The sequence below is a fragment of the Plectropomus leopardus genome, chromosome 16, assembly GCF_008729295.1.
Source record: "Plectropomus leopardus isolate mb chromosome 16, YSFRI_Pleo_2.0, whole genome shotgun sequence".
NCBI classification, from domain to species: Eukaryota; Metazoa; Chordata; class Actinopteri; order Perciformes; family Serranidae; genus Plectropomus; species Plectropomus leopardus.
This window is the reverse complement of record NC_056478.1, coordinates 7,735,776-7,747,033: the sequence shown is the minus strand read 5'-3', so window position 1 is coordinate 7,747,033 and position 11,258 is coordinate 7,735,776. Positions and strand designations below refer to the sequence as shown.

At 35.8% G+C, this 11,258-nt stretch overlaps 1 protein-coding gene across 1 annotated transcript; it reads left to right on the top strand.

Annotated features, from left to right (window-relative positions):
* Nucleotides 1-1,191: 1,191 nt before the first annotated feature.
* On the top strand, nt 1,192-8,686 carry il20ra (interleukin 20 receptor, alpha). The gene is given in 12 exon segments (XM_042503630.1): nt 1,192-1,476; nt 2,861-2,984; nt 4,421-4,629; nt 4,746-4,810; nt 4,812-4,922; nt 5,489-5,630; nt 6,655-6,688; nt 6,690-6,789; nt 7,159-7,374; nt 7,376-7,469; nt 7,472-8,250; nt 8,252-8,686. Coding segments are annotated over 12 exon segments (1,974 nt in total). The 5' UTR covers nt 1,192-1,427; the 3' UTR covers nt 8,303-8,686.
* Nucleotides 8,687-11,258: the final 2,572 nt, after the last annotated feature.

The window sequence follows — 11,258 nt, the reverse complement described above, 5'->3', positions numbered from 1 at the left end:
GGGGTGGTGCAAAATGGGGGAAGCATGTCAAATGTATATATTTTTTAGCACTGGATAGGGACTTTTGTTTTTATTTATCATATTCCATTTATCATAGCCCTAAACTCTAAAAATGGGAATTATTGTTGAATTTTAAAATTTTCCATGGTCTTTGTACGCTTCTGTCAGAAAAAAAACATGACTAAATCTGTGCTTAAAATAGTGATATTTCATCAAAATAAAAAACAAATGCGAAAAATAAACCTTTTGTTCTAAATAACCAGCATGCACGACAACAGTGGAAAAACCACTGCTTTTTTCAGCTTCAGGATTTCATCTTCAGGTATAAACTTAAACATTAAAGGGTTCGTTTTTAAAATCTAGCAACCAATTGACGGCGGGGGGTTCATGCATTTTCCCTGGGTCACTCAGGAAGGCTCAAATGTTTTAATTTGGTGATGTAGCCTACTTTTAACAAGAGAAGGCTAGGCTTAGTCATTTGTGATGCAGGAGATTTAACCAATTGAAACCAGGGCATATTGGCTTTTTTTTTTTATGAACATAGGAAGAAGGCAATAATCAACTTCAGGAGAAATCATCCAGAAATTAGTAAAAAAAAAAAAAAAAAAAAAAAGCACAAGAAAATTATCTGGAAATGATCACAAACAAACAATTGCAAAAAAAAAAAAAAAAAAAAAATCAATAAACGGGAAAGTAAAAAATAAAATAAACAAAATACAGAAATGCTCTGAAAAAATGCTATTTTTAAAAAATATATATATAATAATGATAATTATACATATATTTCACATTTTCCCGAGCTTTAAAAAAAAAAATCTTAATCTACTAACTCTTGCCAAATTGCTTTTTCCCCAATGTTTTTGAAAGAAATCAAACCAGTCTGCTTTCGGTTTAAATGTTTGTGAAAGTGAATACAGCACAATAAAAGTGATGTCGATTCAAGTTTCAAAGGGTTAAAGAACATTTAAATGAGTTAGTTCTTTTACCCAGTAGGCCAGGATCAGATAACATTTTCCACCAATAGGAGCAGGTCTTAGTAATATGTTGTAACACACACACACACACACACACACACACACACACGCACACACACACACACACACACACACGCACGCACACACACGTGTACGGGTGTGTCAGGTGCACAAACAAGTGCGGTCACATTCCTTCCTCATTCACGGAAACGCAGGTGCTGTTTGCTAGAAGGTGGCTGAGGTGTTTCTGGTTACACTGACATATAACCATTCGGACCCTGATATACTTCCTCCTTGGTCATGTGTTTTCATTAGTTCATTTATTATTTAATCGCGTGGAGAAACATCGGGCCGGTGACGCGTGTTGTGTCGGAGGAGCTGAGCTGCTGCCGGAAGGCTGGAAATGTTGGTGTTTCTTGGGAAATTATGAAAACATGACCGCTCCGTGCAGAGATGTGGACAGTGGTGTTTTTTCTGAACCTGGTGACTCTACATTGTACAGGTATGGCAGCATTAAACTTACATTATGAGTATTTTCCTTCTTTATTTACTCATTCTTTACCTCCTTACCTATAAGACCCTGTAACTACATGCAGCAACTAACGTCGAATCAAGCATGTAGCCTATTACATTATTATAAAGTTACTTTACTTTGAATATGAGAACAAGTGAAACATTGTGCAGATTTATTGCACCATACTGATACCGATCTGAATCTGATTTATAGGGCTCTCTTATTGTCCAGGTAGTTTTATGGTGTTTACCCAAATTTAATCTCACACTGTTTCATCATTACAACCCGCTTTACTCAAACAAAGAAGCAAACAAATGAATTCATGGTGTCTTTTTTACACCCATCCTATAAAGTTATAGTTGCATGCTTGACACACTAATAATAAATGCCATAAAAACTTATTTTATACATACGAAAATTAAAAAATCAAGACTCAGAATTGCAATTGTTTCTAAGCATTTAGCGTTTCTAAGTATTTAAACATTTGACCCCTAACTAAATTGTTTTTTTCTTGAGTTTTTCCCCCCAAAAAACATGGGGAAAAGGCAATGAGCAACTTCGTAAGAATTGTTTCATAAATTGAAGAGAAAAAAAGAAGCAGATTTACAAAATGACTTTTTAAACAGCTATGGAAAAAATGTACAGGTAAAAAAAAAGCTTGAGAAAAAGTGTATTTCTAATTGTCATAATTACATATTTAAAACTTTGTTACAGAATCATTGTACTTTTAGCACTTTCTTGAGCTGCATTCAGACACCTTTCACAAGCATTTAACCCTTTGCAAATTGGTGTGATTTTTTTAAACATGAAAAAAAAAAAAAATAAATCAAGCAGCTTTTCTAGGGTTTCAAAGGGTTAGTAATAAATAACAATAAACACTCAATTTAGGCATATTAAATAAACATCAAGTATCAAAATGGCAACTATTACTATGCACACAGCAGTCAAGGCTTACTTGACTTACTTTGTGCTTGTGTGTCATGAGTTTATAAGGTAGGGCAGACCGTGGGTCACTGAGCTGTTATTTGGGTGTGTGCGAAACATGGGATTAAAATGAATAATGTGTGGAATTTAAATTCAACTCTCAGAACTACAAAACTGGTTCTCAATATGAAGATGACTTTTGTCAGTGTGTGGTTCATGCACCTTTTTTTTATGACATGTCATATACACAGAGAGATTAAATTTGTTAAATTCAAATGCTGCAATGTAAGGGAATTAACAAGGAAAATACAGCTGTAAAGTACAAGTGAAAGTTAAAGAGTCAATCAACCACTCTGGAAAAAACAGTTTCAAAAATAGTGTTGCATGACATGAACAGAAACTGGTAAAAAAACACATGTTGCGTCATTCTCGATCTCTTTCCCCTCAGTCTCGTCCTCTCCTCCCAGCCCAATCAACGTGATCTTCACCTCAGTCAACCTGAGGAATGTGCTGCAGTGGTTTCCTGGAGGTGGCACTCCGAATGACACACTCTTTACAGTGCAGTACGCCATGTAAGTGAAGATTTTAGAGTTCAAAGGTGCAGCTTGTAGGATTTTTGGGGGATGTGTTGGCAAGAACCGAATACAGACTATTTTTTCTTTGGTGTATAATCACCTGAAAATAAAAAATATTTAGTTACATTAGAACGAGCTGTGTTATCTCTACAAAGAGCGCAGGCCCTTGATTTGTTTTTTGTTTCTTTGAACAGAACATAATGCAGAAAATAATAATAATAATAATAATAATAATAATAATAATAATAATAAATAATAATAATAATAATAATATAGCACCTATAAAAAACAGTTGTTTACAAAGTGTTTTGGCAGACAAAGCAAAAGCAGGAACTCAGGGAAAAATACAAATAGACGTCAACAATCAAGCCAAACAGAGAAAGCAACAAGAATAAAGCAAATTTTTAGAAGTTTTTTAGAAAATATAAAAATAAATGCAATGAAAGACGATAAAAGAGGAAATCTAACAAGACAAGAAAGAAGAGATGATTAGTTATTTGTAATGATTAATTCCCAGTTAAATTCATTTTTGTTGATTAAGATTAGTTAAACTATAAATTATCTTGCCTCCATTATATATGTGTTTTTAGTAGTATTTGATAACCATATCTGAGGGTTAATTGCATTGCAATTGGATAATTAAATATTAGCATCAGCCACAAAATCCAGCATCAGTCAGCCTCAATTTTTTTAGTGTTTTCACTGGTTTTAGTCACCTGGTCTGTTTTTTTTGGAGAGAAAGAAATCTCTGCAGACAATTCAAAACCTCCTGAACAATGAACACTGAGGGAATTTTAACCAGCAGAAATTTAAGATTTAAGTGCAATCCTGCTGCTGGATGTCACTAAATCCCTGTAAATTGTACACGTGGTTCCTTTAAATTTTACGAAGATAGTAATAAAATGTGTGCATTTAACCAAACGAGCTGCAAATAATTCTAGCTGCAAAATTTCTATTTTTCCTTCTTCTTTGTTGGTACTGGTGGACTTTCCTGGTTAAAGGTAAGGTTATAAAGGGCTTATCTTCAGCAGGTCTCAGAGGATTTACCGATGAAAAGAAGACAGAAAAAAAGGGGAGGAAAAACAAAAGAAACACGTAACTAGATCTAATGTAAAGATTGTGTAAGCTTTTGCTTTAGGGGGAATTGCAAAAGAAAAGGAGTGCATTTTGAGCTCATTTCCTGCGTTGTTATTATCCCAGCTTGTGAGAAAACTGAGTCCTCCTCTGATCTGTGTGTGTCTCCTCTGTGTTTCCACCCTGCTGGGACGGACAGGATAGGATGTCCCCTATAATTAACCCCACCTGTGTATATTGTTTGTGACACTGCCAGAATAAAAACTGACGAAGGGTCTCACCTCAAACATCTGGATTAAAAAGTCAAATTGGAGTGTTGTCCTCATCTTTACTTTATTTCTGTCCTCTGTGTTTCCCAGCTATGGGGACAGTGTTGAGGACAGCAGAGGAAGACGGGTGCAGTGGAGGGCGGTACGGCGGTGCACAGAAATAGTGCGGAGCTGGTGTGATCTGAGCAATGAGACGTGGGATCTGGAGCACGGATACTATGGCAGGGTTCGTGCTGTGAGCCAGAGAGCGTCCTCCAAATGGGCTCTGACAGGGAGTAGATTCGATCCAAAGACGGACAGTAAGTTGAAGTGACATTCTCAGGAAGAAGGCCGATAACCTTGATGACATAGTTGATACTCTTACTTTACTTCATCTTTAGATGTTTAAAATCTACTCCTTTGTCTATCTGTATAGCTACTTTTGGCCCTCCACTGGTTTCTGTGGAAGTAGAGGACAACAATGCTGTCATCACTATGAAGGGGACCAATGAGACATCAGCCTAACAACCACACCCCAGCGGTGTCCATGGCAACACTCTACCCCCAGATGACTTACAACCTCTCCATCTACAACACCGATCAAGGCCAGACGGTGAGTATATATATATATATATATATATATATATGCCTGGATCGACATTAGTTTACATGTGCAGCGTTTCAGACACTTAAACCACAGAAAATTTGATTTCTTTTTAAAAACATGGAGAAAAATGTCAATGAGCAACTGGCAAGAAATGTACCACAAATTGAAGAAAAACAAAAAAACAAAAACAAAAAGGAGACAAGAAAATGATTTTAAAATTAGGTGTGGGGGATTATTAAATATTATTTCAAAAATACAGAAAAATGTCCAGGAAACCATAACTCTATGTAACAGAACAAATACAAATAAAATATATGTATATGTTTTTATTTTTAGCATTTTCTTATGGTTGTTTTTTGTTTTTGTTTTGTTTTTAGGTAATTTTGTTGTATCTTTTACTAATTCCTTGCTAATTTTTGGACCATCTCTTAAGAAGTTACTCATTACCTTCTTCCCATGTTTTTGAAAGAAATCCTGCTGATTTGCTTCTTCTTGAAAGATTTCTCTCAATCAAGCACAGCTGAGTATCCTCCTATACAACTGATTAATCAAAATATGTGCCTGATTTTTAGCACCATTTCCCCGTGGTCTCCAGTTACAAATATCGCCTAATGGACTACAATACGAAGTATTGCTTCTCTGCCAAGACCAGTTTCGTGTCCATGCCAGCCGTGTGCCAGTCCTCAGAATGGCACTGCATAACAACGCCTCAAGGTACATTCACATTACATGTGTGGGAAAGAATATTGTGCTCCCCAGTTTCACGAGCAGAAAGGAATGTGACTAAACGTGAAATGAAAGAGAGGCGAGAATAGTTTGTGCCTGAGACGTCTTCTATTGTTTGTGTATGAGTTGTCAAGTAAGAAAAAGAGCCTTGTTTTCATTTTGTTGTGGTTTGGTGTTCACACAGTGTTCACTGTATGCACTTGTATGCACATGCTTGTATGTATTTAAGAGATAGTTTGGATCTTTTGAAGTGTGGTTGTATGAGGTGTTTAACCAAAGTCAGGGTGTTAAACACAGTAGATGTCAGTCAGCATCGCTCCAGTCTGGAGAAGCAGGCTGAAGCACCGACACTGAGGTTAAGAAATGTACTGCTGTGGATGGGAGCAGCAGCAAAAATATATTTGATCTGACAAAAACAGTGATTTTCTTCGATAACATGGGGGGAAAAAAGCCAAGACCAGTTTGGCATGAAATGACCCACAAATTACAAGAAATTAGTAAAATGTGACAAGAAAGTTAACAAAAAAATAGATTTTTTAAAAAGGGGAGGATTATTAGAAAATTATCCCAAAAAACAGAAAAATGTCCTGAAAACTATATTTATCACAATTTTATATTTAAAATTGTTACTGAAAAAACATATAACAAAATGTATAAAATAAGTACACTTTTTTTTAATTTTTTTCTAGCACTTTTTAGGTCATTTTATGTTTTTTTGTCTTTTTATTTTTTTCCTGCATATTCTTAGGCAATTTTTAAGCAATTTTTACTCATTTTTTGCTAACCTTTGCACTATGTTCTTGCTAAGCTACTTGTTGCCTCCTCCCCATGTATTTGAAAGAAATCAAACCAATTTGTTGACTTTGGTGTTTTAAAAGATTGGTTCAAACTAGTGTCCTGACTGACATCTACTGTTTGTAATACACTGACTATGGATAATAACCTGATAATAACCCAACTTCAATGAATCCAAACTATCCCTATAATGTCCCTGATCCCTGTCTTCCTCTAGACCCTGTGATTGACCAGCTGCGGTGGATGGTGTTGTGTTGTAGTTCCAACTGTGTGCATCTCTGTGCTGGTGGTGGTTGGCTACCTTCTCTATCGCTACGTGTCGGGAAAAGAACAGAAGAGCCCATATTTTCTGGTAACCGACTCTCTAATATACTGGTACTTACATGGCACTGAGCCTGTGGCAACCCTGATATCAGATATGCTGATAGATTATAACTCATTTGGCTGATAACCGATACCGATATCAATATATCCACTTTTTCCTGTCTAATTTTATCTGTTTGTAATATCAACAAAAAATAGGCATGTTGGCTGATTCCAATATTTCATTTTAAAGCTAATATCTGCCAATATTATGGTGCATCCTGAGTTATTACCATCTCTAGTGATGAATAAATAATAGTTTCTACTATTGCATGATAATATTATGTTAATTTCCAAACTGTTTAAATAACTTATGGTCACTCTTTTACTGATACACTCTTTCTACTTCAAACACTAGAACCCGCCTGCTTTTCATCCGCCACCTTTGACGCTCCCACCTGAGAGACCCAACATCATCCTCATCACCGTCCTCAAAGACCTACCACCAGAAAGTGGCCAATCAGATCCTGCAAACGCCAAGCAGCCGTGTCATGTCGCACTACCTCCACCAGGATACTCCTCCCAGAGGCCTGAAAAACCCCCCCCCCCCCCCCCCCCCCACACTGCCACAGCTCGAGGAACCCCTGGATGATCTGTCTGTCGACTATGCGTTTGTTGCTCCTAAAGTTGATATCAGCAGAAAAGATGTGACTAATCAGATATGTGGACAACAAAAAAATGCACAGCAGGAGAAAGTTACGAGAAGAAAGAGTGGAGAGTTGAGGACGGGCACTTTGTCGGACACACGCAGACGGATATGAACACACTTTTACAAGCGCATGCATGGTCACAGCCAGTGTTACCACCATCACTGTCTCTGCAGGGAACATGTGCAGGAGAGATGAGTAAAACTGAGGAGGATAGAGACTTTCCAGGTTTATTTCTGAACACAACCCCACAATCTAGCCTCTTTGGTATTTCTTTAAATCTAAAAACAAATGAGGGAGCAGGGGAGGAAGAGGTGCATGGAAGGTTAAGAAAATTTGGAGAGATAGATGTAAGTGTGGAGGAAGAACGTGAAAGTGAGGAACTTCCCCTTCTTTCTGCTTACACCTGTCAGAACATCACGGCCACGCCGACCTCCTACGCTGACCAATCAGATGTCTTACCAGACGACTATGGTGTTCTGAGAGTGGCTGCAGCACATAACATAGAGGGGGATGATGAAGAGGAGCAAGAGGGAACTATTTGCATCAACTGGGATCCCCAGACCAGGAAACTAGTGTTGCCAGAGATGGCATTGGAGTACAGCGAGAAGGGAGGGTTGGATGAGTTGATGCAGGGAGATAAAGGGAGGGAGAAGAGGATGGGAGGAGGAGAAGAGGAGGGGTACTGCATGAAGGGCGAGCTGAGGTTAGAAAATGTGTTTGTAAGACAAGGGTCCGAAGAAAGGGCGGAGGCAGAGAGGGAGGGAGAGAAGGAGAGAGCAGGGGGAGCAGGGTGGGAGGCAGGCGGATGATTTGTTGACCAAATGGAATTTGGTTATCTCGATGGACGAGTAGATGATATTCATCACTATATTTACCCCCAATATTACGCAAAACGCTCCTTTTCTGTACTTACAATATGCACTTAATCCTTTAAGGTCCTCACTAAATAAAAATAAATAAATAAATAAATAAATAAATATATATATATATATATATATAATTTCTTTGGGGCAATAACAACAAAAGTCACTTTTTTTCTTCAAACAGACCCTATAGTTTAAAAAATAAATTAAAAAGCCCTCTACCAAACAGTTGAGACGTCCCTTCATGGTATTTGTAAAAAAAACATTTAAAAAATTAAAAATTACAGACCATTACAATGCTTGTAATTAGTTAGTATAAGTTAATATGTATTTTTTAAAAATTGCAAATTTATTTTATCTTAGCATCACTACCTTTTAGCACGACTTAGACGGTAAAAAAAATAATCACAATTACGAAAATCATTTCAGTATTGATATGAGGATAATATAATTAACTTTTTCTTTATTCTTAATCTGTTTTGTTAATTTCAAAAGGACAATCAACTGTTTGGCAGAACATCTTTTTAAGAAATTTGACCCATATTAGATTTTTATTTTTTGTACAACGTTACATTAATCTGTTCTTCAAGACTTCTGAAACTGTAAAATATCGACAAAATATGCCTACTTTTGAAAAATGAGATACCTCAATGGATTTGTAATACAGTTCGACACATTTTTCATGAAGGTATAGTAATTTAAAATGTGTTGTACCAAATGGCTGAGGTTATGATAGACAAAAAAAATCAGAAAAATATCATTATACAATATAAAAATACATTATACGTGATGATATCAGATTCTTAGAAGCACTTTTTACTGTAGTCGGGCTACTTTCATACCTGTGAATGCTGCTGCTTTATTATGAATATCAAGCCTAACTATTACACGAATCAATGTGAATACTTATGAAGAAATCACACTGTGATAACTCTGAAGGAAATTAACTGTGTTAACTGTAATATTTTATCAAGATATACTACACTAATGAGTGTTTTCTGTATTTATTTGTGCTCGATATGAAGTCAGAGAGCTTCTCAGAGATAACCAGAGGTACGGGACTCGAGTCACATGACTTGAGTCAGACTCGAGTTGCAAATTTGAGGACTTGAGATTTGCTTGACTAACATCAATGAAAGAATCAATGTTGACGTTGACTTGGTACTTGTGACATGAGACTGAAGCTGAAGACTTTGATAGTCTAGTACTGTTAATAACTTTATTAATTTATTCACAGTATTTACATGAACTTTAAGTAAATTTGGTAAATTCTATGAACTTTAGTTTATAAATTCTCATAGTCTATTCTTTTTGGTGTTATTTGATTTAATTACATAAATGACATTTTTTTGGCTTACATTAAAATAACTTAACTCAACTGGATGGAAATGTTATATTTAACGGAAATATGTAAACCTGACAAAAAAGACCAAATAATTACTTTGAGTGTTGAACAGCTAGGGCAATCTGGTAACTTCTGAAAATTACATCACTGTACTCTAATGCAGCCTTTAAATTGGGAAAAGACTATTACAGTATCCAAAATCTAAGACGATATCCAGTCTCATATCACAATATTGATATAATATCAATACATTGCCGAGCCCTACTTTGGTGTTTCCTTTTAGTTTTGCGGTATGTTTTTTTTGGTATTCTGTGTAACAATGGTTTACTGTGGATATTCCATGACTCTTTATTTCCATGTTTACTTGATAACACTGTCTAGCCCTCGTAGTTGTGAGTAGTTTTGGGGGGTTTCAGCATCAGTCTGTTTCTGTTTTTGTTCCAGGTGAAGCACGTAAACAGTTCTTGTTTAAACATCTTGGGACAGTGTTTCTTTGTACTTTGTGTTTGTGGTAAACTGTGCTGAATCATAATGTAATTAATTCCTCATTTTCTCAGTCAGATATTGCAGCATTCATTTTTGATACAAATCCACCCTTGCTAAATATGTTATAGGAAGGAAATACTGATATTTAAAGTAAAATGACATGTATTTTAGTGAATAATGTGTTCATATGTGATGGAGTCAAAAGCACTTCACTCTTTATAATTTTTTTCTACTCAGTGTAGAGATTTTATAAATAATGAAGCTGCTTGACCTATGGTTTGTGTCAGTTATATATGTGTTTTTATTATTAGTATTATTTAATTTATACCACAGAAAAAAATCAACATTATTTTTGCAATCAACTTAATTTTTTTCTGCAAACAAATAACTGTCTGCAGTGCAATTTTACAACACTTTCTCTTTGTTCTTGTCAGCTACATTTTGTGTGTATTTGAGCTGAGATCTTCAAAAACTTGTTTTATGCTGTCTTATCTACAAGTTATGATGTACTTCTGGATTCCATCTACCTGAGCTTTGTTTGTTATTTAGATGAATGCTTTATAGATTATGCGTCATTAAGTAACAATAGAGGAAACCATATTTGTGTGATAGTTGTTCCTCCATTCTCTGTTTGTTTTACAATGTCATATGAAGGAAGCTTTGATCTTCACTGTATTGACACAGTTACCGGTATTGTCTTTTCGCATGGACACATTTGGGGACTTTCGGGCAGTGAATTATTGGAAAATCTCTTCCTGGACAGTGGACAGTATCCAAAGCCATGTGAGAATTATGAAAGTCTACAGGTGCATTTAGTTTCAGATTCATGTAATTACACAGCTCAGGTTATCTGCGACGTGCTGAGAAGTTTGGTGCATGAAGTTTTTTTCATTTTGTTTAAATGTTTTTACTATGGGAAAACAGTTTGTGATATTTTTGTTATAGTTTTGTATGTTGCAAGACAGAATTATTGTATATTTGAAAAAAAAAAGATAATAAAGTAAACTTGTTGACTATTTCCTTTTCTCACCAGAAGTGTTTTACTGTGTTTACCAGCTTTGACAGATTCTCGTGAAGAGACTACAGCTTCAGAGCTCTAGCATATTTGGGGAAA